Source organism: Oncorhynchus mykiss, chromosome 22 (assembly GCF_013265735.2).
Source record: "Oncorhynchus mykiss isolate Arlee chromosome 22, USDA_OmykA_1.1, whole genome shotgun sequence".
NCBI lineage: Eukaryota > Metazoa > Chordata > Actinopteri > Salmoniformes > Salmonidae > Oncorhynchus > Oncorhynchus mykiss.
The window spans coordinates 40546699-40573461 of NC_048586.1; the positions used below are offsets into that span (position 1 = coordinate 40546699).

At 42.5% G+C, this 26763-nt stretch overlaps 1 protein-coding gene across 1 annotated transcript; it reads left to right on the top strand.

The window, feature by feature from the left end:
* Nucleotides 1-3374: 3374 nt before the first annotated feature.
* On the top strand, nucleotides 3375-12051 carry LOC110501874 (rho-related GTP-binding protein RhoE). Its single transcript, XM_021579725.2, has 5 exons — nucleotides 3375-3700; nucleotides 3966-4053; nucleotides 8848-8957; nucleotides 9766-9900; nucleotides 10132-12051. Exons 1-5 carry the CDS (start codon nucleotides 3551-3553, stop codon nucleotides 10378-10380), a joined length of 732 nt encoding a protein of 243 aa, XP_021435400.1. The 5' UTR covers nucleotides 3375-3550; the 3' UTR covers nucleotides 10381-12051.
* The last annotated feature ends 14712 nt before the right edge of the window (nucleotides 12052-26763 follow it).

Sequence of the window (26763 nt, forward strand, 5' to 3'; positions counted from 1 at the left end):
TTATCTGCAGTGGCGACCCATCATTCAGGGCAGATGGGACAGAGCCCCACCTGTTTTGAGCCCCACATTTTTTTGTTAACAAAATAACAGGCTTACCTGTTTTGCATGTTGTTTTGGCATTAATACATGTCACATATCAGTTTGCAAACAATGTAAAAAAAAAAATTACAAAATCTTTGAGTTAATACAGCTGCATAAAAACATGGTCTCTTCTTTACTTTCCTGAGTAAAGCAGCTCCAAATACAGGTGTTTCAGCCTAGCTCAGTGCTTTCTGTGGTGGTGGGACAGCCAGCGGAAAATACGTGTTCTCGCCATGATTAGCTGTGTTCTGTCACTCGTGGGACAGTACGTCACCGCCAAGTCTAAGGTTAGACCTCGAAAATCCAAGCCCCTTAGGAGCTGCCATAGATGTTGCAATATAGGTGCCCATCCAAGAAGTCTCAAGGTCATTGGCCACAGATAAAATGACGTCAAATCCCGTTATAGCTACAGTAGCTTTGATTGGACTGTCAACATGTTGACATCTTACTTTCAAAATCTTAGCTAGCAGTCATCATCATGAATCAAGTCGACAATCTACTGGCAAATCCTTCTTAATCCTTGTCAAATGAAGAGAAATAATGAAGAGAAATTATAGATGAAACATATCGGTGCTCATCGGCCATAAACATTACACAAGTTGGAAATCTCAAAATCAACAATGAGTGGTTTGTAAGGAATCAGTGACAGTGGCTAACTGCAAGAATTGCAGGCAATCACAAGCCAGTGGAGTGGCTGTGTGGTCCCAAATCTGGGATTAAGTGTCTCTTTTCCAAGTTTAAAATGATAAACATTCAACATTCAACTGTTAACTCGGAACTGCAAAAACTTGACTTGAGTTCAAGACAATTGGGAATTCCGCAAAAAAAATGTGCTCTGATTGGGGAAATACATTTTGAACGGACATCCAACCCGGAATTGTAAGTCTGGAACTCGGGCCTCTTTCTAGAGCTACGACCTGAAGATCAATGACATTATCATGATTAATCATCTGCGCAATCCACAAGGGCACGAAAGCCAAAAAAAAACACACAGCACAGGTACTCACACGCACCAACGGACATTGTAACAATAATCGACCAAGACAAATGGAACAGTGGGCACATATATACAAATAGAATCAGTTGGAATAGGGGCCAGGTGTGCGCAATGAAAGTTCCAGCGGGATCCGTGACACGTCCGTCCTAGCTCGCTCATTAATGTCTTAATCACAATTGCGGATCGCCTCTTATCCTCTTGTCGTCCCCTTATGCCATAGTTTGTACATCTCAATTGTCATTATAAACCACATTTGTTTAAGCAAGTCAGCCGTATCAGCTACATTTCTTGACCAATATACCACGGCTAAGGGTTGTTCAAAAGCACGACACAACGCAGAATGCCTGCACACAGCCCTTAGCCGTGGTATATTGGCCATATACCACAAACCCATGAGGTGCTTATTGCTGTTACAAACTGGTTACCAATGTAATTAGAGCAGTAAAAATACATGTTTTTTCATACGTGCTATATGGTCTGATATACCACGGCAGTCAGCCAATCAGCATTCAGGGCTCGAACCACCCAGTTTATAATTCAGATTGACTTGCATTGCTTCCCACCGATGGAAATCAATAGCATCAAACTATGAGGTGCATTGCAGTAAAATGTATCATAATTCTCCTTTTCTCACTGTTTTGTTTTTGCACAGTAGTTTCATCAGTTGTACAACTGAATGCATTCAACTGAAATGTGTCTTCCGCATTTATCCCAACCCTTCTGAATCAGAGAGGTGAGGGGGGCTGCCATAATCCACATCCACGTCTTCGGTGCTCAGGGAACAGTGGGTTAACTGCCTTGCTCAGGGGCAGAACGACAGATTTTGTAACCTTGTCAGCTCGGGGATTCGATCCAGCAACCTTTCGGTAACTGGCCCAACGCTCTAACCACGGTGGTGGTGGTAAATATTCCCAGCTCTCAGCATCTAATCACACACACTAATATTTCTTCATATTTATATCCTCCGTTTACAATGATTAGCTTATTCAGGAAATGACAGCATGTGAGACCGCATGGTGAACATCATTAGCAGTAGTCGACACCATTAGTGGCTAATTTTAATGAAGAGGAGGGGAGGCCCCGGGGCAATGCTGCAGAATTAAGTGCTTTCCTTAACCCAAAGCAGAATCCTCTCCCTTATTTAGAGCCTCATTGTGTGTTTACTATGACGAACAGCTGCAGGGCAAAGTCAAGGGAACTCATCATATCTCACAATAAGTGCTGCTCAGAGAGAGTGTGTGTGTGTGAGAGACGTCGTTTCCTCCATCGTGCTACAGAAGAACACACTGACTGATGGTGAGATAGGTGAGAGACAGCAGATGTTGCCTATGGGCTCTGTCATCATTCATATTCATCTCCTCTATGCACAAGAACCCACAGTCCCAGGAAAGGACCTTTAAAAGAGTAGACCTTTAAAAGAGTAGAACTTTTAAAGAGTAGACCTGTTGTGGTTGTTTACATTTTACATTTACATGTTAGTCATTTAGCAGACACTCTTATCCAGTGCGACTTACAGTTAGTGCATTCATCTTAAATTAGCTAGATGGGGCAACCTGTGAAATAAAGATCCCTGCACATTTTTCTCATGTTATTTATTAATGTGTCCTTTCATTCATTCATACACTGTATTCAAAGTATGTTCCATTCACGAATTACATTCATCACCCATCTCATCCCTGATGGGCCTACTTAACCCAAAACAAATGTAATTTCCCTCCCTCTTAATCTTGAACCACTCCAGTGTCCTTCATCTCAAAGTGAATTGAATTAATCTCACTGCTTTCCCTTGCCCGAACCCAAGGGAGGGAAAACACAGGTTTAGCCTGTTGCTACCAGACGCAGAAGCAGACCTACCAGAAGTGAAGAAAAGTCTCTCCATACATATGCCTGTTTCGCCCTGGGGCAGCCACATGTTCTAAACACGAGTTATGTGTGCATTAGTTCACCAGATGTTGAACAGACACCTTGTTCCAGCCTTCCAGGTATTTCTGCTGAATTACATAATGGACCGTTTAGTTAATTAACTTTATTAATACCTTCATCTTGAGGTGTCCCACTTATTCAGCCACAGTGATAATGACTCCTTTCTTTTACTATCAGGGAAATAAACTTGCTGGCTTCTTTTCATCTCTGAACATGTCTCTATGTTCTGCTCCTCTGAGATCCTGAAATACCAAGAAATAGAGGGCGCTGTCCTCGTGGTAATGTTGATTGCCTCCACGAGGGAGAAAGGGGCGGACTACTGCTTCACAAAATTACCGGGGAAAGCGATTGGTTCACCGGCGGCCCATATATACACCCCCGTACGCATCGCTGGGCATTAGCCACAGTAGTTTTTCGGTGCAACGAGGACGCGTGTGATTTAAAGGCTGAACAATATCACAGCACAGGAGCAATTGTTATGGGGGATCTGATTTCTATGCGGAGTTTTTCTCTTTGAAGTCGGCAATCTACATACATTTTAAAAAGTCAATGAAGGATACAGGATCCAGTCAAAAGCTTTCACCGAAATCCGGGATGGATCCTAACCAGAGCGTGAAGCGTAAAATCGTGGTCGTTGGGGACAGTCAGTGTGGAAAAACTGCTCTTCTTCACGTCTTTGCGAAAGATTGCTTTCCAGAGGTATGTTGTTGGATGTCGTTTGGGTAAATGCAAATAAACGTGCGGGTTTGTAAGGCGTTACCTGGGGAAGTGTTGGAAAAGAATATCGAACTTTCGTGTGCGCTTTAGTACATGCCAAGTCTTCCATTATTCAAATGATATGCTTGCAGCGTTATGGATCAAATTGTGATGGAAAATGTTTTTGTGGGTACAATTCATTTTAACATTGTTGGACAATTGTGTGTGTGTGTGAGATCGACAATAATGCGTTGTAAATTCTTTATAGAATTATGTCCCAACGGTGTTCGAGAACTACACAGCCAGTTTCGAAATCGACACGCAAAGAATAGAACTCAGTCTCTGGGACACTTCAGGTGAGTAACTTTGCGTTACAATGTTTTATTTAATCTCTATAGAATTTCTTAAATATGACAGTGTCACAGGGAACGAGTCCGACTGGAATTAGGATTGGAACAGTGAGCCTTCGAATTAGTCAACATTTCTTAACATTTGAATTTGTGGGGAATTAGACTGCGCTCTGCCTGAAATCTTAATTTGACGGGTCATTAATATATTAAACAACCCCAGTGAGTGGAGACTCTACAGAGATTGAACTCGGTGACGCATCTCTAGCACGTTGGGATGGACCGCTGTAGCGCGAGGATTTGTCTTCAATGTGCAGTGTTTACATCCACACCTCTCGGTGCATCTTGGTCCAGAGCTGAGTAAAAACAGATGAAGCCATTTGGCACTCAGTTGCGGTACCAGCTAAGAAAACACAATACATTTGCAAATGAATTGTTTATATTGTGAGTTTTAAATAGCATAACATTTAGAAAAGCCCTGATAGGGGACAGCAACAGGCTAACTGAACTTAAAATCACTCGGCTGCCATTTGGAATAGTTTTTGACTCAATAAATGCTGACACATTCCTTACACATGTTCTTGCTACAAACATTTCCCCCATAGAGGTCCCGGGAGATCTAAACCTAAAGGCGTTCGCATCGTAGGTTCAGTTTGCTCCTAACAGAACTCGGTCAGGCGAAGTGAACGTATGTGCCTCGCATACTCTTAAAATATATTTGCTTGAAAAACGAGAGAAGCGGCATTAGTACTGTCTGTTCGTCTTGATACACCGTAGCTATTTAATTAAGTGTAAATTGATATAAGAACTTAAGTTTATTACAGGTTTCTTGAGTTACCGAGGAGGTCTCCGTCTTCAATTTGACATGAACTAAGATGTTTGGTCCGTTATTTCTCAAGTGAAATCATTTGCATGACAACGAGTAGTCTCGTTGATGACTAACTCACTGTAGAATTTGGCTTCCGAATTTAGGCTTGCCTCAAGAAAAAAATGGGTGCATGAACAGCCGAAAACCCTTGTCAAAGATCATCATGTTTCGGATGGGAAGCATGTGGACACCCCTAAGGCGTCAGTATGCTTCAGTTCGGCTGCACTCAGCCGCACTCATCTAGGCGAACTGAACGAGTGTGCTCGCATGCTCTCTTAAAAAACAACAACTTTCGTTTGAAAAACGACAAAAGCGGCAATAGTACTATTTGTCCATTTTGACTTGCCATAGCCAGTATACGCTTCCTCGAAATGGTCAGAATTAACATGGCACAATAAATCTGTCATTCATTTTCTAGTTTTTGAAGACTAGATCTAAATAGCGCAATTTACATCAAACGAAGGACTTGGTGCAGTATTTGTGAAATGTTAATGAAAACAAGTCATATCATTGAAAGACAATACTTTAATTGAAGAATCCCTACTGTTGCCCAATAACGGGCGTAGACTACCGATGTCTGTTTGCCTCGAGTCGAAAATAAAACCTTACCGAAGTCCAAAACGAACGAAAACGTAACAATGTCATAAAGTATACATGCCGTCTTCCGAACTGTTTCGGCTGGGAAGCATGCGGACGCCTTTAACCCAGCCCCAGGTGGTAATAATTTCCTATCTACAGTCTCTGAATCAGCCTGGACTGGCTGGGGGATTGGGCTGCTCAACTCCCACGGCTGGCTGCTGTAGGGGGAGGAAGAGCTGTGGGCTGCTTCTCCAGCTGGGGGGGATAAGAGCGCTCTGGGCACCTCCCCTCCTATGTCCACCAGCTGATTGTAGCTTCCCATGTGTCTGTCCAGGACATTACTCCGTGACTACACCACAGCTTCAGGAAAAGCTCAGCTCACCACACCAGGCCTGATATGGGTCATGTTGGGGACTGCCTTAGCTACACTGGGCAATATTATTTTACAAATGTAATCTTATAGCAGAAGCTGTCCATGAGGGATATTTCTGTCCAGCACTACGAGAAGCCTGATGTTTTAGTGTCTTGTGCTAATGTTAAAGCAGTTTTTTTGTTTGGAAGCATCACTATATACTGTATGTTACTGGATCTCGGGTCTAGCCATTAGAGCAGATGGTTGCAGGTACCTGGCACACAGCAAGTGTAGGTTTCTCAGTTGTCTCACCTCTTAGCCTCAGGCTCACCACTACACTGTTACTATCTGTGCATAATAAACAAGGTCATGTTTGTTATTGAACCCATCGTTATTACCCAGTGTAATGAATGGGGTAGTTTTTTAAAGAGACACTGACTTGTAATCAGGTACAGGAAGAAAGCGGGGCACCGCCCACCCTCTATTGCTGACTGGGTCCATCTTTATTGTCTTTATGCAGTGGTGTTTTGATTAGAGGCTTATTTCAAACTGGATGTCCATGTTGGGGCGGCAGGGTAGCCTAGTGGTTAGAGCGTTGGACTAGTAACCGGAAGGTTGCAAGTTCAAATCCCTGTTCTGCCCCTGAACAGGCAGTTAAACCACTAGGCTGTCATTGAAAATAAGAATTTGTTCTTAACTGACTTGCCCAGTTAAATAAAGGTAAAATAAAATGTATTTATTTACATTAGAACTCCCACTGACATCCACCCATGTTTCATGTAGATGCCCCGAAGGCTGGTCATTCACCTCTTGGAGGAGCAGGTCAGAGAAGGAGTGCCCGGGGGGCACTGGTGTAGCTCTGGTGTTTAGGTAGGGTGTAGTAATCAAGCACACACAGCATTTGCTCATTGCTGTCACTTGTTTGCAGCTTCTTGATGTCTTTAGTCTAATGAGACAAAGGACAGCATGTTTATAAGGCCTACCTGGCTTTTTAAGGATTTCATGATTTTGTAGTTCAGCCCTTGCCTGATATGGCTGGGTTGCCCTCTAATATGGTACCACTGGCAGAGCTCTTGACTCTGGGTTGAGTGAGTTTGAGCTGCATGCCATTCACAAGAGGCTGGATCTATTCACAAAGACCTCATTGTTTGCATCGCTTTATTTTATTTATTAAGCTCGTTTTCAAAACTCTGCCTTTATTGTGAGCAAAACATTCTCACCTTTTATATCTGAAGTACAATGCCTTCGGAAACTATTCAGACCCCTCAACTTTTCCCACATTTTGTTACATTTTAAAAAACAAAAAAACCAAGCCATGAGGTCGCAGGAGTTGCCTGTAGAGCTCTGGGACAGGATTGTGTCGAGTCATAGGTGTGGGGGGGAGAATGTCTGCAGCATTGACGGTCCCCAAGAACATAGTGGCCTCATCATTCTTAACTGGTTTGGAGCCACCAAGACTCTTCCTAGAGCTGGCCGCCCTTGGTCAGGGAGGTCCCCGGTCAGGGATAGTCACCTCAGTGTTTTTAGAGGTCCCCGGAGACCCTTCTGTGTAGAAACATGTCCTCCATCATACAGGGGTGGCTAAGGAGGAGATGGGTACATGGCTGCCGGAATCAGGAGACTGAACAAGCCTCAGGGCTGCACTGAAATGGGGCTAATGAGCTGTCTGTCAGCAGTGCCATCGACCATCCTCACCTTTTTCCTGTGCTCCTGTATTCAGTGTCCCTATTTGAATTGTATTTAACTAGGCAAGTCAGTTAACATTCTTATTTATCCTCAGTGACTACTGTTTCTTTTATAGTACATTTAACAATCCGTCTCCATGAGCAATGTATACTTTTGCTGAATCTATTCAATGCCGTTAAACACTCCTATCTTCATTCTTTAGCTGATCGATGAGTAGTCCCGTTGTTCAGAAGGGTAAAGTCCAGGGAAGGGTCACGTGTCATCGCTGAGTTATCAGGTTAGACAAACCAACCAGGGTGGTCCCCCTAACAGACCAGTTAGGGGGTTGATTGTATGCTGGGGGGCACGCGCAACTCTTCTGTTTGGCGCTCTCAAAGGATCTCCCAGACATTGCTTGTAATCTCACTAAACAAATATTCCTAGTATTCTTGGCATAGCATTCCACATCTGTAAGCTCAATGTTCCACTGCTAGTCATCAGACTGTACACGTATTGTTGGGCTTTAATGAAGTAGTCACTATACACTGTCCTATTCCAAATTCAGTTTGTGGAATCTCAGGTGTCTTGCTTTTTACATGTGGCATGCCACCTCTACTGGATAATAAGTAAAACGATTTGTCTTCAATTTGCCTTGTTTTTACCTGACTTTGTTGGTGACTCCTCCGGGCATTATTATATTAGTGTGCAGTAGAATTGTGGAAATTAAAATGCATGTGGAAAGATGCCTCAAAGAAATGCAAAAGAAAAATGATCATGCCATATTTAGGTTCCAATCTAGCCTGCTCCTAATCAGTTGCCCAGTCCCCCTTTTTATGTTGAAACACTCTGGGGGGGATAACCGGTGGGATCTCATGTACTAACTATACAGCAGTGACCAGGGACGGGAGTGTATAATTTTGGTCCTTTAGATGAAGCTTTGAATAGCTAGCCTAATCAGTGAAACCCTCCCTTATCTGCTCCATTTGGAAGAGGTCTCCTGTCCTAATTCTGACTGAGGGCTCTGGGCTGGGTATGAATGGACGCCAGAGCTCCGAGCAAGGAGCGCGCGTGTGGGAGAGCTCTACGAGCAAATTTAAATGATTACACAAGCTGTTACTATGGATGTCCCTAGGTGTTGACTCGCACAGTGACATGGTGTCAGGGAGTAAGTTTGCTATCCCTGGGTCATTCTAACACATGCACTGTGTAAAATCTATGTCTGTAACTGATGAAATGTTAGTTTTAGCACAGTTACAGCACAGAGCTGAGGAGATGTGATGGTGTATTAATTTGACCTTGTTTGCATATTTTGACCTTGATCTTATGCTTGTCTTTGCAGGTTCACCATACTATGACAACGTGCGACCTCTCTCCTACCCGGACTCTGATGCAGTCCTCATCTGCTTTGACATCAGCAGACCAGAGACCCTGGACAGTGTACTGAAGAAGGTGCGTTTCAGGGCTTGTATGTCCTGTATGTTGTAAGCTACCTCTGCTTTGCCCCTGAATTATAGTAGGAAGTGGCCTGTCCCACTAGAATTTTCAATCAGCCCCCTTGACCCTCTCTAAAAGTCTTCTTTGTTACTGGGTCAAGTGGCTTTTCGGAAACCCCAGCGCTCCAAATTACTTTACCGGGCTGTAGCAATGAGGGGACTAGAACTAGGGTTGTACCATTTGAGAGGAATGTGAAAACAAACTCACGTGAGGCTCAGCAGTAGTCCAACCGGTCTTGTTCACACATGGTCTCCCAGATCCCAGACACGGCTATTGTGGGTCTCGGTGCCCTTTGACCTGTAACGTCACCAACGCTCAGTATTGCACCAGCTGAGAGGCGTGTGGTCCTGTGTGTTGAACAACTCTGAGGGGAAACATGATGTTCAAGGCTCTGAATAAGCCTGGAAAAGTGGAAGAGGGTGTTTTCCATTACTTAAGTTGCGCGACACAGAGCTAGCGCTGTCAGAGCGACTTTTTTTTTTCTCTTTCTTTTCAACGATGGCATGATAGAAAGACAACGAGAGGGTGTGTGGGTGGTTGAGATGCTCCAGTGTCCATCAATACAGCCCTTTATGCACATGTTTTACTCACAGAAGCCCAAATCTTAACTTGATCTGTGCGCATAACAAAAAGTCACGTTATTCACTTAAAACTCATGTTGGGTTGTCTGACGCTGAATATAAACCAATCCTGTAAAAGCACAACTTTTTTTTTTTGTACTAGAAGTGTTGCTGATCTCTCCCGTTCTCTTTTCTCCGTATAGTGGAGAGGAGAGATCCAGGAGTTCTGTCCCAACACCAAGATCCTGCTGGTGGGATGCAAGTCAGATCTCCGCACAGACCTCACCACACTGGTGGAACTATCCAATCACAGACAGACACCCGTGTCATATGATCAGGTAGGCGCTACATGCATTTTGCTCGTACTTTGACACTCGCTTACTAAGATGCAGTTCATAGTTGTTATTGGACTTGTACTGTATGTCTTTCACTTGGCACTATTAATGAATAAATGTGGCATCTGTTTACAGCTAAAAATAATAATAATAAAATTGCATAGATTTTCAATTCTGAAATATGCTTTAGTTCCAGACTCTTTGTTCATCTCTCCCCCCGATTCTCTGTCTCAGGGCTCTAACATGGCCAAGCAGATCAGTGCTCCGTACATCGAGTGTTCGTCTCTGCAGTCTGAGAACAGCGTCAGGGACCTCTTCCACGTGGCCACGCTGGCCTGCGTCAACAAGGGCAACAAGAACGTCAAACGCAACAAGTCCTCCAGGAGCACCAAGAGGATCTCACACATGCCCACTAGGCCCGAACTAACCGCTGTCACGTCAGACCTTCGCAAAGACAAGGCCAAGAGCTGTACAGTCATGTGATTGCCTTAGACTAGGGCGACTGACTGTTATGGACTGGCAGGAGCAGGTGGGTGGTGAGGACTGTGCATAGAGCCCCTCCCCTCCTTCTAGACATGCATGCAAAGCAGTGAGAAGGCGGGTTATCGCCGCACATTAAATCAGCCCCCCCCCAAAAAAAACTGTACCAACCTATATCTAGCTGCCCTACTCTGTCATAGGAGAAGTGCACCGGAGAGACTGAAAAAAAGGTCTTCAGTTAATTTATTTTTAAAGGTCAATAAAATAATCCACAAAGAGGTGTGGACTTCTTGTCGACATTTCTTCACCCGCGGAAATGACGTGCACTTTTTTTTGGTCCGGGACCTGGACAGTAAATGCGCTAATCTGGTTTCAGGTTTTGACTTTTGTCCTCAAAGAGAAAAGTGTACTGTGGATTCACCACTGAGTGAGAAGATCCTTGTTCAGATGCGAGAGACCGCTACTGTGTTCTGCTCAGTAAAATGGTATACGAAGAGAAATGGAGCTCTTGCGCTGGCCCCCAGGTCTCGCACTTACAGCCAGAAGTTCAAAGCACTGCCTGTTGGAGTTTTGTTACTGCCTTGAGTTTGTCAAATGGAAATGGGATGTTTGTGTTATAAACTGTTGCACACTGTTACGACAGAGCTGAAAGCCTTTTTAATGTGTTTTAGTACATTGCATATTGTTCTAGCGCTGTTTCCGATCAGCATTGCCTGCTTCCCCCTTGTTTTGCTGTCTTTATAAGTTTACAACCAAAGAAAAGCTTGACAGTGGCGATATCGCTCAGAGTAACAGTTGCCGACTACTGTTGTGACTGGCTGCATAACGATCATAGCCAATGATTTTGAAAGGATGTGCTACATCTCTTTGAGGACGTATCCTACACCCTGGCTCCTCTGTCACTGGGTAGATTTCAGCGGTGGTGTCTAGCCCCTCTGTAACTGTAGGGGTGAACACCCACGCCAAGTTTTACATGCAGGATGGGGTTAACGATGCCAGTACTGAGAAGGTCACTGAGCTCAAATCCATTATTGCACAGATTCTTTTTAAGGATGTCCTCAGCTATGCAATGCACAGATTCTGATGACCAGTGTCTAGTTTTCAATGTTAGCTGGTTGAAGGACTGTACAGTGCTGTTTGCTTTGTGTGGTGCTCTAGTGCAGGCTACACACTACTCAGTCGATCTCTGGTGCAAGTGCACCAAAATCCATAGCCTACTTTAATTCAAACGCATATCTCATAGCTAGTATCATTGTTTGGTCCTAGGCTTTGACTAGTTCATTGGGTCAGTAGGCTAAGTCAAGTAGCGAAGTAGAACTAGCCTGCAGACGCTGTAGCTATAGATCCCTCCGCCCTCTCCAAGCAGCTGCAGGTGTAAGTAGTTCTAAATCTAACAGCTGAAATTTTATTTTCTGTTCTGTCATCATAGTACTTTGGTGTTTTCCAATTTCTCATAACTGGAGAAGTCTGAACTGCTTTGAGAAGTATTATCAGCCAGCGGGTGTTGCCTCTGTATGAAAATGGTTTAAATTAACCACAGTGTTAGCTGTAGAACATCAACCTCTTTTTGAAATGTAAGTCCATTTGTGCGTCTGTATGATTGTTACCACAGTATTTATTGAAGTTATATATTTTCCATTTGACAATAAAGTTCAGTGTACAGTACAAGGTCCATTTCTGTCTTGACTAAGACCTTATTTTTGTCAAACTGTCTGGAATACCACAGATTCTGCCTGGATATTTTATCAGAACACATTTCAGCCATTTTGTTTTTCTTGCTGCATCCTCAGTCTGCAAGTCTCCTTGCAGTAAAATAATTGCTTCGCTTGGGATAATTAAAACATTGATTAATAGTCAATTAAATATTTCATCCTTCTGGCACATTAATAGTCTGAGAACATCATGGACATGGTAACCACAGTCTTTTCAGAAATAGAAATACTGTTTGATGAAATTGTTCTCATCTACTTGGCCAGCTTGCACTTTCTCACCAGGTTCAAACGACTGCCTCTTAAGATGGCAATTAGGTTTGACTCCCGTAGATATGCTTTCACTCGCAAATTAACAGAATTAAGGCAAATGTATGCAGTTTAGTCAGATACTCCATGATAGGTTAGTCAGTTTCTAGCTTGAGTTTCACATTCTGTATAACATCTTGACTTATTTCAAGACTGGCTGTAAGCCTACAGTGTTACTTTGAGTGTCTAGGTAACCACGATTACCCTGGAAATTCATCTGACAACCTTCCCTGAGATGCAATAAGTAGCTATGTTTCGTTACATTTTTTTGCTAAAACTAAATGTGGTTGGAGTTACTGTTACTCAACACATTAAATTGGTGACCCCCCCCCCCCCCCCCCCACCCCCTCTCCGCTACATGTAGACCGCGAAAGCCCGGATGGATAGAATGCAATAACTAAGACTTGCCATTCTAATAAATTGGCTGCCTAGGCTAGTCTGTGCCATGGTGGAACATGTACTCCTGTAGCTCTGAAACAATTGGCTGGTGAAAGTTGCCAGCCAACCAGAAAAGCAAGGTGAAGCATTCTTGAAAGTCAGGCAGATCCTTGTCCTGCAAAGAAACAATTTTTTTAGAATTAGAATTAAATGGAGTGAATCTTAGATATCACGTGGCCTGCATACCTTAACTTTAAGGTAGTCAGCAATCATTTATTTGTCAAATCGTTTCAATTTTTCGCAATTAAGTTCGACAAAATAAATCTACCCCGTCTAACGAATGATCTTCAGAAAATGTTTATCTGCCATTTCCATTACATGTGGCAATGATTATTATTATTTTTTTTAGCCATTGCTTTTGTGGAAACCTGCCTACTGAATGTGATTCAGACATTTTACAGAACCATGCAGGACAGAACGGTGGCTGTTATGCTCATCAGATCACAGAGATGGAAGCGTTGATCCAGTGGGTGTACATCAGTCTTCTCTGGTGAAAGAAGTTGGACCTGTTCCAAAAAGGATCGGGGATTTCCTCCCTGGACCCTACCTGAATAAATTGTTTAAGGGAAATGTAAAAAAATAATTTTAAAAAATCAGCTTCTTCCTCTCCAGCACCACATGTGAAAATGGCACGTTTTATAGTAAAAGATGGGAGAGAAGTGTTTCCAATGTCATCAACCAATTAATTGGCAATACCTAGTCAAAATCACGATGCACACCGATGTCATTGGAAACACATCTTCTGCCATCTTTTGTACTAAACATAAATGTGTAATTTTCACATTTGTTGATGTTTGGGTGGTGCTCGAGATAATGAATATGAAGTAGATTTTAAAAATATTTTTTCACATTTCCCTTGAAATATGGAGACCCGGTTTGAACGAACCCGAGAACAACCAGACCCGGCACCGTAAAGACCCGGTGTGATCCAATCCGAGTCAGGGAAGCAACTGAAGATGTATCATTTTTTTTAGATGTTATTAATTAAAACTGTTAATGCCCGCATCGAGAGAAAGAGGAACAGACTTGGCAGCAGGCCCACGTTTGTGAAAAGAAGCAGCAGCATAAATTAGTTATCTTTCCACTGCAGCAGTCAGGTTCAGGTCTGTACAGGTCCTTACCGGCAAATCAGTTCTAATTACACACACCCAAGAACCGTGACAATCAAATCTGTTCCAACCCGGATCCGATGGGCAACTACAGAATTTCGAACCCGGTCGGGTCTCGGGTCGACCCTGGGTAATCGGGTTCGGGTGGACCCATGAAGAGCTCTACTGTGCATGTCTCTGTGTGGAATGCACAGCATCATCCAGCATCATGATGGATTACGTGCTGATATCGCAGTTGTTTGCCAAGCTGAATTTCTTTCCGACCCCCCCTCCCTTCCTTTCCTCCCCAGTGAGCAGTTGTTCAGGCAGAACCTGAAGGTAAATTTGTGACACACAAGTATAACACATACATTTGTCATCAGCAGCAAGGCATGTTGATTGCAGACAATTTGCCACGTGCATTGTGAATGCATAGTAATTATATCTGTAGGGGTCTTGTCACATGCACTAACTCCGTGAATGTCCCCCTAACCATGTAATGCTTTAGATTGTTTAAAAAAATAATAATCTTATTTATCACCTGCTGGTCAATCAAGGTTACAGCTCAGATGACCCCTCTTTCCCTACAGCCCCAGTAGTCCCTAAAGAACCTGTGTCCTTGAACCCTAGAACATCTGCTGTACAGTCATTGGCCTATCCCGTGATATTCCACGAGGTATAGGGAGCGTGATGCATGACAGTTCCTCAAGTAGTATGAACTACACTACAACAATCTTAATGTGTTGTGAAAAGTGTTATTAAATGTAATGTCATGTAATATTTGAAATTGTATATAACTGCCTTAATTTTGCCGGACCCCAGGAAGAGTAGCTGCTACCCTGGAAGCGGCTAATGGGGATCCTTAATGAATACAAAATACAAATAAATACAAATCTCCCTTTGACCTCCACCTGATGACCTTTTGGCAGTTCAACATAATACTGTTTTTCAGCTTGTGTGTAAACTGTTTGGGAATAAAGAGTGTGTATTTCGGTTTAGTGTATGCATGGTACTTGGTTTAGTAATAAACAAAGCAAATATGTATGCCCTGCTTTTCCTCCAGCTGCGCATGGCACCTAATGAAAGAAAACTTGTGCATCAGTAGTTATGTCCCAGGAATCCAATAGAGACAATGAATTTCTATTATCTTTTGATGTGTGTGTGTCTGTGACAAGCTTGTGACAAAGTGGCCCCTGCTTGACTATAGAGAGAGAGGTGGAGGAGGGAAATAGAGGATAGGCTTTAGGGAACATTCTAATCCCCAGAAACAATTGGCCAGATTGTGAAGACGGCTACACACCAGCTCAAGCAAAGAATATTAACAGACTTCTAAAGTGCTTTAGAAAGAGACAGTGAATTCAAAACAGTGTATTCCTCCCTTGTTCTATATTCAGCTTGATGGCAATTTCATGATTTTTTTTATTTCAGGGTTCAAAGCGTTGACATATCAGTGTTTCTGCACATCAGCTTTGATCATTTAGTACACAAACACAGGTTGGTGGCACCTTAATTGGGGAGAACTTGCTTGTGGTAATTGCTGGAGCAGAATAAGTGGAAAATCATCATTCCACTTCCTTCGCTCCAGACATTATTATGAGCCGCTCTCCGCTCAGCAGACTCCTGTGTCGCAAAGATACAAAAAAAGGTATGCAAAGTTGAATCGCAGACTTTCTAAACCCAGAGACGCAACATCACGAGACTTCCGGAAACAGAACAGGCGACCAAGTAAAACAAATATTCCTTAGTTGTTCTCTATAGTCTGGTTGACACCAGCTCTCGAAGTCTTCTCGCTGTCTGGTCACGGGTCAGACAGGCTACATTTTTCTCGAAATACAACCTAGGCTACGTTTCAAACTCAAAGTAGACAGCCCTCGGCCCTAAACCCTCAGCCCTTGAATGACATTTTACATTGTCACATCCTTAAATGTCCCTTGCCCAAGCGAGGGAAAGTGATGATCGAAGAGGCAACGTCCTTGGAGAAAATCTTCAAATTGAGCTTAAAAACAACCAACCTAAAGCTATTAATGTACCTAGTAAACTAACATATCTAGCTAGCACTCATGTCAGGTAGCTAGCTACAGTTACCCATAGCTGGCTAGCTAGTTTTATATTTTGGTAATTTATTCCAATACATTTCAGAATTGCAAAAACATGTTTATGAATCTAGCAACATTTTATAGGCTCCTCACTACGAGACTAAGCCAATTTGCCAACGCTAAAATCAATGTATATATATTTTAGCTGAAAATGCAGCCTTGTTGATTATATTTGACACTTCACGGCCATCAGAGTTTGATATGTGACTACCGTTTGAATTGTGGGTCATATCCGGTGGTGATTTTAGCATGTAAATCTTGGTGGGTCAAAAAAAATGGTGGTATACATGCCAGCAAAGTCACACTAAACAATACATTAATTGCACTATTAACGGTGCCCACCAACTGTTCGGGTCTACATAAAGCTGTCCCAACACCTTACCTAACACTGCTATACCTGGCTTTCAGTGTAGCCTTGTCTAGCAGCTAAACAGTTCATTCAGCATCATTTACTGCCTTTTAAAATGCTTTTTTTTTTTGCTAATATGGTTGACTTGTTTAAACAAATGTGGTTTCTACTGACAATTGAGATGTGCAAACTATGGCATAAGGGGATGACAAGAGGATAAGAGGCAATCCGTAATTTCGATGAAGACATTAATGAGCGAGCGACGACGGACGTAGTCAATACAACTATTTGTTTAGCACTTTTGAAATGTACAGCGACAAAATTCAGAACATGGGCCGTTCTTACAGTGTATTACTCTCAGCAGGACTGTCAAAGCTATACACAAAAAGTTTGCAAACAAGCACACACCTGCAACGAACGATATTTGGTGAAAATAGACCAAATGATTAGGCACATGGGCTACGTAACAGCACAACATACACTTAGTATTACTTTCTTAGCTACAGTATATATATATATCTCTCTGGCATTCTACGTAATTTATGAAGCAGCAAAACACATTTTTGGACTCACGTTGTTGTGATGTGCTTGAACAGGAAAGTGGCGCGATGGTCCTTTGTGGGCACATTTTGTCATCAAAGAGAAATATGTCGGATTTACAATTCCGAGTTGAATGACCATTCAAAACGTATTATTCCCGACTTCCCAGTTGCAATGCTTGCAGTTAGCCACTGTCACCAATTCTTTTACAACCCACTCATTGTTGAATTTGTGATCTACAAATTGTTGTGTAATGTTTATGTCCAATGGCCCATGAGCACCAATGCCTGTTAACTATATTTTCTCTTCATTATTTCTCTTAATATGACAGGGATTAAAAAGGATTTGCCAGTAGACTTGATTCATGATGATGACTGCTAACTAAAATTGTGAAAGTAAAATGTTGACATGATCAGTCCAATCACAGTTATATATAATGTGATTTGACGTCATTTATGTGGCCAAAGACCTTGAGTCTTCTTGGAAGGGCACTTCTATTGTAACTCTGTGGCAGCACCCAAAAGGCTCACATTCTTGATGTCTACCCTTACTAAAGGCGAGTGGCAGTGTCCCCATGAGTGACAGAACACTGAGCCAATAATGGTGCAATGGTGAGCCAATCATGATGCAATGCTCTTATTTTCTGCTGGCCTGCCCTACCTCCACAGAAAGCACTGAGCTAGGCTGAAACACCTGCATCTTGGAGCTGCCTGTTTGTATGCAGCTTTATTAACTCACTGATATATATATATATATATATTTTTTTTTTTGTTTGCAAACTGATATGTGATACATATTAATGCCAAAATAACATGCAAAACAGGCTACCCCACCCCCAAAAAAATATTTCAAAAATCATATATATATATATATATATATATATATATATACACATGTATTTTATTTTTTGCCAAAAATATGGGGCTCAAAACAGGTGGGGCTCTGCAGGCCAAATTGAGGGCCGAGGGGGCAACGTTAGTGAATTGGACCTCCACTTAAGATTTCAATCAAACTACATCCGGTTTCGATGGGGATTCCCCCGAGGGAAAGTGGATAGCACCAGGGCTAAGGGGGTAAAAATAAGGTGTTTGGACTGCAGCCCTAGATTCGAACCAATGTCTTATGCCGCGTTCAAGTGCTAGTCGGAACAGGGAAACTTGCATTAGCAAGTCAGACATTTCAGAGTTTCCTAATGCAGCATTAAGTAATTGAATATGTTATTTCTTGTGAAAGTGACAAACTGACATCTATACATTTTCGTCAAAATCAACTTTATATCGAACAAGTGCTTTTGATTTGACGGCCTGCACATCCACAGTCTGGCTCGAGATGACTGTTAGACCCAGTGACGTGTTTCTCTGAACATGAGCTACAAGCATGATCAGGGCACATCCACAGTCTGGCTCGAGATGACTGTTAGACCCAGTGACGTGTTTCTCTGAACATGAGCTACAAGCATGATCAGGGCACATCCACAGTCTGGCTCGAGATGACTGTTAGACCCAGTGACATGTTTCTCTGAACATCAGCTTAGCTACAAGCATGATTAGCGATTTCCATGTTTTGGTTAATGTTATACTTCATCTTATGTCTTTTCAGGATCTTTGTGAAGGAGTGTGAGCTTGAGGGGCAACTGTCACCTGCATGGGTGAAAAAGAAGTGGAGGAACCTTAGGCTTAAACAAAAATAAACTGCATCTTTGGGCTTGAATGAGATAGACAACGAACCAATTTCAATGTCGCCAACCCACGTTAGCTGAAGAGGCTAGCTTCCAAGAGTTCCCCACAGAGCCTACGCAAAGTGACATACTGGCTGCCATAATATCACTAAGCAAGAAGGTGGACACAAGGTTGGCTGATATCTCAAAGAATATTGGGACTTTGGCTGAAACTGTGAAGGCAACTCAGAGAAGGGTGCATGAGGTTGAGCAGACGACAGTCGATCACGGGCTACAGCACATAGATAAACAGTGACAACAAAACCCTGAAAGGCCGACTGGAAATGCTCGAGTCGCATTCAAGACGCCAGAACATCCGAATATGTGGCATCCAGGAGGACACTGAGAAAGGGAAACTCACTGAATTTGTCTCGGCGATGATACCGGCTCTGCTGGGGAGTGAACACTTCAAAACGGCCATCCTGATCGACCGCGCACACAGATCTCAGGCAACGAAGCCGGCCAAGGGCGAGCCACCAAGGCCATTCATTGTACGGATGCACTATCCCCAGACCAGGGATCTCATCATCAAGCTGGCTAGTCAAAAGTTCCCCCTTAACTTCAACGGAGCCAGGGTGTCTTTCTACCCAGATCTTACCTTGGAGGTGAGGAACCAACGGAAAGAGTATGATGAGGTACGCAACAAATGCAGGGCTGCCAACATCCGATATGGATTCCTCTTCCCAGCCCGGTTTAAGGTGACAGTCGAAGGATCAACACGTCCGTTTGACAACCCAAAAGAGGCCGATCTGTTCTTGACAAGCAAGCTCCCTGGCTGAGGATACAGAACGGCTGTGTCAGCCGGCTAAATGACCAAATACAGGCCAGGAATGTGTTTGGATTTCCGGACTATGTCTTTTTCGATTAGAAGATCAGAATTTGGGACTTATGATTGGTGAGATGTTGTGGCTAATATAGCATTGTTTGGCACATCATGTTTTAGCGCCACTCACCCCCTAACGTGAGAGTTAAGTGTTAAGTGTTATTTACTATTAGCGTATATGCAGAGCATCTATAGACGACGAGTTAGTTCAAGCTGTATGTTCACGTTTATTATTAGTACAGGTGGCATGACAAGCTCCCGCACGGCGGGACGTTTTTCTTCTGAGTTTTGTATGACAGCAACAATTTGCTCTAAAATAAGAAATGCCACATAGTGACGGAGCACAGAGTAGACCAGGCGGTATAAAGATAGTGAGCTGGAACTGTAATGGCTTAGGGCATGTGGTGAAACGAGCTAAGGTTTTCTCTCATCTTAAATCACTGGGTGCTGACATAGTGCTTCTTCAAGAAACTCATATTAAACGCTCCGCTCAGGCCAAGCTACTAGTCGGCTGGATCGGTCAGATATACCAGTCTAACTTTGATGCAAAAGCGAGAGGGGTAGCAATCCTGATAAGGAAAAACATTCCGTTTGTTTACTCATCCTCGATTTCAGATCCTAATGGTCGGTATATTATTGTGGCTGGTACACTGAATTCAAAACCAGTAACCTTATTCAATTTATATGGACCCAACTTCGATGATCCATTATTTTTTCAAAGGGTGTTTAAGGACATACCAAATATCTCGGATACAAGTGTTATTGTTGGAGGGGACTTTAACTGTACGTTAGATCCTCTTTTAGATAAACAGCTATCAAGGTCACTTCAACAATCAAATGCCAGTGTCTGTCTAAATACATTGATGACAAACCTTAACATTGTCGATATTTGGAGACTGACGCACCCAACAGACAGGGATTACTCTTTCTTTTCATCAGTTCATAAATCATATTCCAGAATTGACTATTTTTTGTTGGACTCCAAACTAATTTCAGCAGCTGAGTCGGTTACCTATCACCCTATTCTAATTACGGACCACTCTCCTGTGTCCATGGTGCTGAAACGTGACAATATGTCGACAGGTCGGCGACCGTGGCGCTTAGACGCATACCTGCTGAAAGATGAGGCTTTTTGTCAGTATTTGAAGGAGCAGATTGCATTTTTCCTCGGAACTAACGACACGGGGGATGTTGACGACTCCACCCTTTGGGAATCTCTAAAGGCTGTGATAGAGGTTACATTATTTATTGTACATCAGAGAGGAAGAAACGCGCCAATACTAGGCTGAGAGAAATTGAAAGAGAGTTAGGGGAACGAGAACGTTTTTAGGACGAATTCCTCGTATACAGTCCTTGAGAAGATCACAAAGTTAAAATATGAATACAATACCATCCTTTCGAAACGGGTGGGCTCTTTACTTGCTAGAACGCAACAAAGTTATTTTGAACTGGGTGACAAACCAAATAAATTATTAGCAAGACAGCTAAGGCATGTACAGGCATCTAGAGCTATTCACAAAATAAAAGACAAGAAGGATAAAATAGTAACAGATCCGATGCTTTGCGCAGTTTTACTCAGAGCTATACCAATCAAAATGCGATGCTACTGATCCACAAACTATGGAACGCTTTCTCGCTGAATGTGAACTTCCTAAACTAGACAGGGGGGCATCTGCTGCACTCGATGCAGGGATAACTTCAGAGGAAATTAACACAGCGATAGCACAATTTCCAAACAGCAAGGCCCCTGGGCCCGATGGATATGTAATAGAATTCTATAAGAAGTACTGCGCCAGTCTATCTCCACTTATGGAGATGTTTAAACACTCCAAAGAAAATGCCAAACTCCCGCAAACACTGTATGAGGCTACAATAGCACTGATCTTGAAAAAAGATAGAGATTCCATGGAGATGTCGTCTTATCGCCCCGTGTCGTTACTCCCCATAGAAAACAAGGTGGTGACAAAGATATTGGCAAACCGATTGAAAACATATATTTCTGACATCATACACCCTGACCAGATAGGTTTTATCCCGGGCCGACATATACACTACAATTTGAGACGTAATTTTCAACGTAATGTATCACGATCATAAGGTTGATGCAGTGGTAATAGCTCTTGATGCAGAGAAGGCGTTTGATCAGATTGAGTGGAAGTATATGATGTCGGTTCTGGAGCACTTCGGGTTCGGAAAGGAATTTATAATTGGATAAGAATTATTTATGCACACCCAATGGCGTCTGTGGTAACCAATCAAGAAATGTCGCAGTCATTCCGCTTGTTCAAGGGGTGCCGACAGGGGTGCCCTATTTCGCCTGCTCTCTTCGCTATAGCCATGGAACCCCTTGCTACTCGCATTCGGGCATGTGCCGATATAGCTTCTGTTAAAATAAAGGACACACAGCACAAAATGTCCCTATATGCAGACAATGTTCTTTTGTTTTTGTCCAAGCCTAAAACTTCTGTTCCACCCTTACTTAACTTGATAAACACATTTGGCTCCTTCTCTGGCAAAAAAAGTGCCATTAATACAAAAGTGCCAGATAAACTGGCAAAAAAGTGAGTTGATGCCAATATCACGGCCTGAGGATATGCAATTTCTGCAATCTACCCCGTTTAGAACAGTGATGGACAAGTTCACAAGCCTTGGCATTGTAGTGACAAGAGACCTTGATCAGCTATTGAAAGTGAATTGGGACATGAAAATATATCAGCTTAAACAAAATATCGATTTTTGGAAAACTCTGCCTATCTCCTTGGTTGGTCGTATAAACGCTATTAAAATGGTTGTCCTACCCAGGTTTCTTTACCTCTTCCAATGTCTATCCAATTTCATACCACAAAGCTATTTTAAGAAGCTGGATTCAATAGTAACTCCATTTTTATGGGACAACAAGGCAGCCAGAATTTCAAAGAAGCATTTATGCAAGTACAAGATAGAGGGGGGCTTTGGCCTTCCTCACTTTAAACTGTATTATTGGGCTGCTAATCTGAACATTGTGTCTTTCTGGAGGGAAAGCTTACCTGCGATGAGACAGAAGGATTTGCCTGCATGGCTTTTGATTGAGCAGGCCTCCTGTCAACGTTCCTCACTCCCTGCACTTGTTAATAGCCCATCATATGTGAAAAAATCCACTTATGACTCTAACCCAGTAATTTGTCATACGCTTAGGATCTGGAAACAGATTAGGTATTTTCTTAACATACCCACTGTATACATTGACAGCCCGATTTGCCTGAATCGTGCTTTCCACCCCGCATTGGATGATGTGGTGTTTTCACAGTGGAGGGAGAAGGGGCTCACAACAATTGGTAATCTATACATAGATGGTCAGTTAGCTTCATTTCAACAATTACAGGGAAAGTTCAACATGCCAACAACACATTTTTTCAGATACCTCCAAATCAGGAATTTCGTAAGGACACATATCCCACAGTATGGCATGAAGCCAAATAGTCCTACATTAGATAGCTTGATCCTTGTCAAACCCCATTCAAAAGGGTCAGTATGTGGACTGTATGATGTGCTACAGGCCCACATAGAGGTATCCACAGACACCATTAAAAGGGTTTGGGAACAAGAACGGGTCAGAAATCTCAGATGAGGACTGGGTAGAAGCTCTCAGGAATATAAACCACAGTTCAGTGAATGCCAGACACAACCTTGTACAGTTTAAGGTGATACACAGGTTACATTACTCAAAAGTAAAACTGCATAAAATATTCCCGGACACCTCACCACTGTGTGAGAGGTGCAAGCAGGATGAGGGGACGTTGACCCACTTATTCTGGACATGTCCTAAGTTACATGTTTACTGGGCTCTCATTTTTGATTACTTATCTAGAGCCTTTGATAGAGTTCTAGCCCCAGACCCATTGACCGCTCTGTTTGGTACAGTTGATGGGAATAACCACGAAGGGAAAGCTGTCTCTCTTTGTACTCTATTAGCCAAAAGGCTCATATTGCAATTTTGGAAACTGGAGACTGTACCTACCTTTGAAATGTGGTTACGGGATTTAGGGAATGTAATACATATGGAAAAGATTCGATACAACACCTCCAATAGAAGTCCAATGTTTTACAAAATATGGCAGCCGATACTGGATAAATGGTCTAGTCCCGCTTCATAACTGGGTTGACGATCTGCTGCTACTCTGTGCTGTACTCCACTCAATATTTATTTTTGGCTTAACTACACTGCTTGTAATGTCTATATGCTGTCTTCTTATACATGTACCACCTAATAGGATTTAGTTTTATTTTGTGTATGTGTGAGTTAAGTTTTGTTTTGTCCTCTAAATTGGTCATCCCATTCAACAGTACAATGAATGTCATTGTTAGTATTGCTGTCTTTTTTATTTGATTTTTTTTATTGTAAAATAATAAACATATTATAAAAAAATATATATTAAAAAGGAGGGAAAAGCAAAGGGTTTCTTCAAAATGTCCCTCTTTTGTCCTATCTGTTGTTTAAACCAATGTGTTTTCCTCAAATACAACATGCAAGTTAATTATAGTGATTCAGTATGTTGCTATCTGTCCAGTGTTTTAGACCATGTGGTAAAGTGGTAGCATACCAAATCACCAAAAAATGGGTAGGCTACAAAACGTTCTCTCCACAGTTGTAACTCACATGCCACTTTCCACATACTCAGTGCTGTAATCAGTAACCATGGTATATATAGGACTTCCTAGCAACAAAGGCCTTGAGGCTTCAAAAACAGTGACCATAATATCCTCTATGATTAAAGCAGTAATGTGAGAAAAGCTAAATCTTATTTGAACTGTATTCGGCACTGATGCAGCAATTTTCCACCCATCACATATTTCCACTTCACTGTACCCCTCTAGACCTCTTCTCTTCCCTACTGCTCTGCTTTGGTGAAATCTCCCAGGATCCTCCACTGTGTGGCTAAATTGCACTGCAGGCTCCTGTTCCTCTTGTTGGGAGACTGGAGTTTAATCAGACTGCACCATTAAAGAGAGGCTATAGATCTACTGTACACATACAGACAACACACACACACAAAAACACACACACACACACACACACACACACAAAAGCACACACATAAACTAACCCTTGTTCTATCGAAACAATCACATTTCTTTTCACATAGTCACATACACTCTGAGGCAAATTCCTGACTGGAGTAGCCGTCCCTCCCCGCAGTCTGTTTCATATAGGATTGATGTCATAAAACAAAGGTCTGTTAGTGATTATATGTCAGCATCTCTCTGTAGGGAATCCTCCTCATCTCTGTTGGAATCAACAGCAACACTACAGAAGAATAGAATCTCTCTGCAGCCATCTGCAGACAACACTGTCTCCTTATACCACCAACAGATATTACACCGGGCTGAAGTAATAATAAAAGAAACTCCAGCTCATAAGAGTATGATCGATATAGAGATGTATCTCTTTGTGACAGGGGATTCAACCGCAAGTGGCTGTGCCACTGAAATACAAGGCAATGGAATATGATATGAGTGCTGCTGGCAATACTGACGTTATTCACTTTGTCATTGAGATTGTGCTCGGATCAAATCAAATTGTATTAGTCACATGCGCCGAATACAACAGTGAAATGCTTACTTACAAGCCCCTAACCAACAATTCAGGGTAAAAAATATGAATAAGAATAAGAAATAAAAGGAACAAATAATGAAAGAGCAGCAGTAAAATAAATAGCGAGACTATATACAGGGGGTACCGGTACAGAGTCAATGTGCGGGGGTACCGGTTAGTCGAGGTAATTGAGGTAATGGAAAATAAGTATTTGGTCACCTACAAACAAGCAAGATTTCTGGCTCTCACAGACCTGTAACTTCTTCTTTAAGAGGCTCCTCTGTCCTCCACTCGTTACCTGTATTAATGGCACCTGTTTAAACTTGTTATCAGTATAAAAGACACCTGTCCACACCTCAAACAGTCACACTCCAAACTCCACTATAGCCAAGACCAAAGAGCTGTCAAAGGACACCAGAAACAAAATTGTAGACCTGCACCAGGCTGGGAAGAATGAATTTGCAATAGGTAAGCAGCTTGGTTTGAATAAATCAACTGTGGGAGCAATTAATAGGAAATGGAAGACATACAAGACCACTGATAATCTCCCTCGATCTGGGGCTCCACGCAAGATCTCACCCCATGGGGTCAAAATGATCACAAGAACGGTGAGCAAAAATCCCAGAACCACACCTAGTGAATGACCTGCAGAGAGCTGGGACCAAAGTAACAAAGCCTACCATCAGTAACACACTACGCCGCCAGGGACTCAAATCCTGCAGTGCCAGACGTGTCCCCCTGATTAAGCCAGTACATGTTCAGGCCCGTCTGAAGTTTGCTAGAGAGCATTTGGATGATCCAGAAGAAGATTGGGAGAATGTCATATGGTCAGATGAAACCAAAATATAACTTTTTGGTAAAAACTCAACTCGTAGTGTTTGGAGGACAAAGAATGCTGAGTTGCATCCAAGGAACACCATACCTACTGTGAAGCATGGGGGTGGAAACATGGGGGTGAAAACATCATGCTTTGGGGCTGTTTTTCTGCAAAGGGACCAGGACGACTGATCCGTGTAAAGGAAAGAATGAATGGGGCCATGTATCGTGAGATTTTGAGTGAAAACCTCCTTCCATCAGCAAGGGCATTGAAGATGAAACGTGACTGGGTCTTTCAGCATGACAATGAATTCAAACACACCGCCCGGGCAACGAAGGAGTGGCTTCGTAAGAAGCATTTCAAGGTCCTGGAGTGGCCTAGCCAGTCTCCAGATCTCAACCCCATAGAAAATCTTTGGAGGGAGTTGAAAGTCCGTGTTGCCCAGCAACAGCCCCAAAACATCATTGCTCTAGAGGAGCTCTGCATGGAGGAATGGGCCAAAATACCAGCAACAGTGTGTGAAAACCTTGTGAAGACTTACAGAAAATGTTTGACCTCTGTCATTGCCAACAACGGGTATATAACAAAGTATTGAGATAAACTTTTGTTATTGACCAAATACTTATTTTCCACCATAATTTGCAAATAAATAAATTAAATATCCTACAAAGTGATTTTCTGGATTTTTTTTCTAATTTTGTCTGTCATAGTTGAAGTGTACCTATGATGAAAATTACAGGCCTCTCTCATCTTTTTCAGAGGGAGAACTTGCACAATTGGTGGCTGACTAAATACTTTTTTGCCCCACTGTATGTACTGTACATGTAGGTAGAGATATTAAAGTGACTATGCATAGATAATAACAAAGAGTAGCAGTGACATAAAAGAGGGGGTGGGGGGGGGCAATGCAAATAGTCTGGGTAACCAT

What these genes read in the sequence shown, in the direction of transcription:
- LOC110501874 (XM_021579725.2), top strand. Translation starts at nt 3,551, where the DNA reads ATGAAGGATACAGGATCCAGTCAAAAGCTTTCACCGAAATCCGGGATG. An exon ending in CGAAAGATTGCTTTCCAGAG is followed by an intron (nt 3,701 to 3,965) that starts GTATGTTGTTGG and finishes AATTCTTTATAG; the next exon opens with AATTATGTCCCAACGGTGTT. An exon ending in TGGACAGTGTACTGAAGAAG is followed by an intron (nt 8,958 to 9,765) that starts GTGCGTTTCAGG and finishes TTCTCCGTATAG; the next exon opens with TGGAGAGGAGAGATCCAGGA.